This window comes from Gavialis gangeticus, unplaced genomic scaffold (genome assembly GCF_001723915.1).
Source record: "Gavialis gangeticus isolate Ggan-Ray unplaced genomic scaffold, GavGan_comp1, whole genome shotgun sequence".
NCBI lineage: Eukaryota > Metazoa > Chordata > Crocodylia > Gavialidae > Gavialis > Gavialis gangeticus.
Genome location: NW_017729024.1, coordinates 99,055,005 through 99,058,144, shown reverse-complemented (window position 1 = coordinate 99,058,144; position 3,140 = coordinate 99,055,005). Strand labels below are relative to the sequence as shown.

Below are 3,140 nucleotides of genomic sequence, written 5' to 3'. Positions count from 1 at the left end.
GCTGCTATTATATCAAAGGCCTGTGGCAGAATACTTTAACCTCCCTAGACATACCCTGACCTCAGGGCAGCTGTTCATAGGCTGCACACTTTTAAAAACTGACTTGAATGGGAAATTACAGAACAAGAAATCATCCACAGACTGGTTTGTGTTAAGAATGGTTTAAACGGGGATTATGGATTCTTACCGTGTTACCTGGATTAGTGTTTGTGACCCCTTTGTTCCTATGGGTTCTTTGCTTGTTTGGCTCTCCCAGCACTGCCCGCTCCCTTCCTGTCTTCTGTATTCAAATCATACTCTCCATTCTATATACTGCTTTGTGCATGTCCTTTTACAGCAACTAACAAAGTAAACTCTATTCACAAAAACTTATGCTCTTTAGATAAAGTATATCTTTGATTTACTTTATAAGAAGCAGAAGACAGGGTAGCTTTGCACAAGTAAGGTGTCCAAAATTGCTATTTACTTTTGAAAAAAGGTAGGTAATTAAGACCAAGGGAATTGTGCAAGCAGTGGAACAGATTTTGACCACCAATATCTATGCCATCCAGAAAAACCTCGAATAAAACCAAGCTTTCCAGAAATAATGGCAGTCAGAATTTGACCCAGTTCTCTAAATCATACAGTGTAACTGCAAATCAATGTTGCCACTGAACAATACAATTTTGTACTTAGGTCTAGAGAAGCATAAAACTACAATGCTTATTTGTATCTATTTTCGGCTTTTCTCAAACAGTATTTAAGTACAAGTATACAGTAATTAAGTTACATTTCAAGTTCTCTGGAGAGGGGCTGTCTTTTTATTATGTGTCTGTACAAAGCCTAGAACTACATGGCTGCAATCCTTGAAGGATCTTTATATTTTAGGGTTAGGATACTAACACATGGAGCTCACAAACTCCACAAAGCACGCGTCAAAAGAAAGAGACAGTACCAAACCTTTTAAGTCCTAATCATTACAATTAGTATGCACAGAAAAATAGAACTCCCCCTCTCCTATAGGTATATAAGGGTATGGTTACCTACAGTGAGCAATACTTTTAAAATAAATTTACCTCCTTCTTCTCTTGCATTCTTCATATGGAAGGGTTATAAAGTATCTTCTATTCCATAATTCATTAAGAGGCCTACAATTAAAACACATGATCATTTTGTCTCACCACTCAGCCATATTTATAGTTTACATTATGTCTCTTTTACAAATAATGTTAAGCTGTTACATGTCGTACTCATAGTTGTATAGGAGAAAGCCTTCAACAATTAAAATGTGAATTTCTTCTGCACTTCTGAGATTGTCATGTGTGGCCTTTGAGTCTCCAGTTGAGAAAGATGACCTAGTTGAGTTTTCTTTCCATGCATGTATACTTTTCACCATTTCCTCTATGTAAAGGGCATCAAGCACTAGAGGAGAAAGCAAGATTAAAGCTGAATGTTAAGTATTATTATATTTCTCAGTTAATTTTGAAGATTAATATGTGATCTAAAAATTAGCACTAAATAAAAGGAACAGAATTACTTTAGAATGAATAGTGATGTGTTGGTTACTTCAGTGTTGACAAACCCATCTAGTACTGGAATCCCAAATAACAACACTGAATTACCAGGCTGCTCCATCTAGCTTCATTGTCCAAGCAAACTGAAGCCAAGGAGTTAAACTGGTATGACTAATGAAAAATAGTAGTAACAAAAAATGTAAGTTTCAAACTAATGTCGTGAGTACCTCAGAATGCAATCACAGATATTACAGGGGATCAATATTCTCGCTAAGGTTTATCAATCCGTGAGCAATCCTGGCTGGGAGTGCATGGGTATCTCAGTATGCCTACCCCTCCCCACTCCTGGAGCAGCCTGTGGCCAGGTTGGGGTGGGTGGCAAGTAGCCAGATGCAAAGCTGGCGGCGGTGGGGGGAGCATCAGCACCCCTTTGCTTCGGCACTGGGCACCCCCCTAGATGGGTGCCCGAGGCCATGGCCCATCGTTGGTACACCACCGTGTGCGCGGCATTAAAAAGTTATTGTGTGACATGATTTTTTATTGTGTGCAGCCGCACACGCGTGCAGCTTAGAGGGAACGCTGCAGGAGATCACTTGCAGGATATTACATTAGTACAATGAGAGGAAACCTGAAACAAACCATGGATCAGAATAGTCCAGATTACAATGATAAAAGCTGAGTTCAAATCCCAAATTTGTATCTAAAGCTGCCTGCAACATATTTGGTCTGTGCAGTCAGAACTCAGTGCAACTCCTTGCATAAGAGAGTTTTCAGGATCAGGCCCAAATTTTGATTCTTTTTATCTGGCCTTTGGAGAGGGCCAGGGGCAGAGATAGGGGGATGCAGGGAATGCATCCCTTCGGTTGTGCAGCAAATGAACAGTGACCTCTCTGAGCTCATCATTTCAGGTTCTGCCAGACCCTGCACTGGCACAGCTCTGGAATCCAAGGAGTGAATGCCACCTCCACTCACCCTACCTTTTTGCACTACTGCCAAATTCAATGGCAGGTAAGGGAACATGAGGGTAAATGGATGCAGCATTCACCCCCTGGATTCTGGACACAGGCCTCCAGCGGTTGAGCTGATGAGCCGGTGAGCTCCAAGAGCTCACTGAGTGTGCTGTACAGCCAAAAGGGGATTTAAAATCAAACCCTGGACCCCAGCCCACAGGGAGGGCCGTGTGGTCTTGGCTCCATATTCATAACTGAAGTTCATGGTGTTCACTTTTCACAGGAAATGCTCAGGTTGGTCCTTTGTCTGGAAGTTGGCCTAGGTCCAATAAATAACATTTCATATCATGACATGCAGCTCCACAAATGGGAAGAATAGACAAAAAAATATATATATATATATTTGCTTAGTTCGGACTTCTTGCTAATCTAACAACCAAAAACTCTCATTTACATCCCACCTGGAACCCAAAGAAAATTCCCACTGACTCCAAGATTTTATGCTGGAATGCAGAGTCATTTAACTCTTAAGATCAAATATATTAAGATATTGATATTAATTCTTGTTTGACAGTAATGTAATGTGTGCTATAGGCTATTTTTTAATATTCTTGTCGAGTGTATTGTTACTTAGTGAACAGCTCAAAAAGGATTAGAAGACTACTTATGAAAAGTGTTACCCAACAGGAATAAGGGT

The 3,140-nt window shown here is 40.4% G+C and overlaps 1 protein-coding gene across 3 annotated transcripts in view; it reads right to left on the bottom strand.

Annotated features, from left to right (window-relative positions):
* NMRK1 (nicotinamide riboside kinase 1) overlaps positions 1 to 3,140 on the bottom strand; it is a 39,651-nt gene that overhangs the window by 12,037 nt on the left and 24,474 nt on the right. For all 3 annotated transcript variants that reach the window (XM_019517439.1, XM_019517440.1, XM_019517441.1), the window contains 2 exons: positions 1,230 to 1,401; positions 1,056 to 1,127 (listed from right to left, as the gene is read on the bottom strand). In XM_019517439.1, coding sequence (XP_019372984.1) covers positions 1,056 to 1,127; positions 1,230 to 1,401 — 244 coding nt within the window. The remainder of the gene's footprint in view (positions 1 to 1,055; positions 1,128 to 1,229; positions 1,402 to 3,140) is intronic.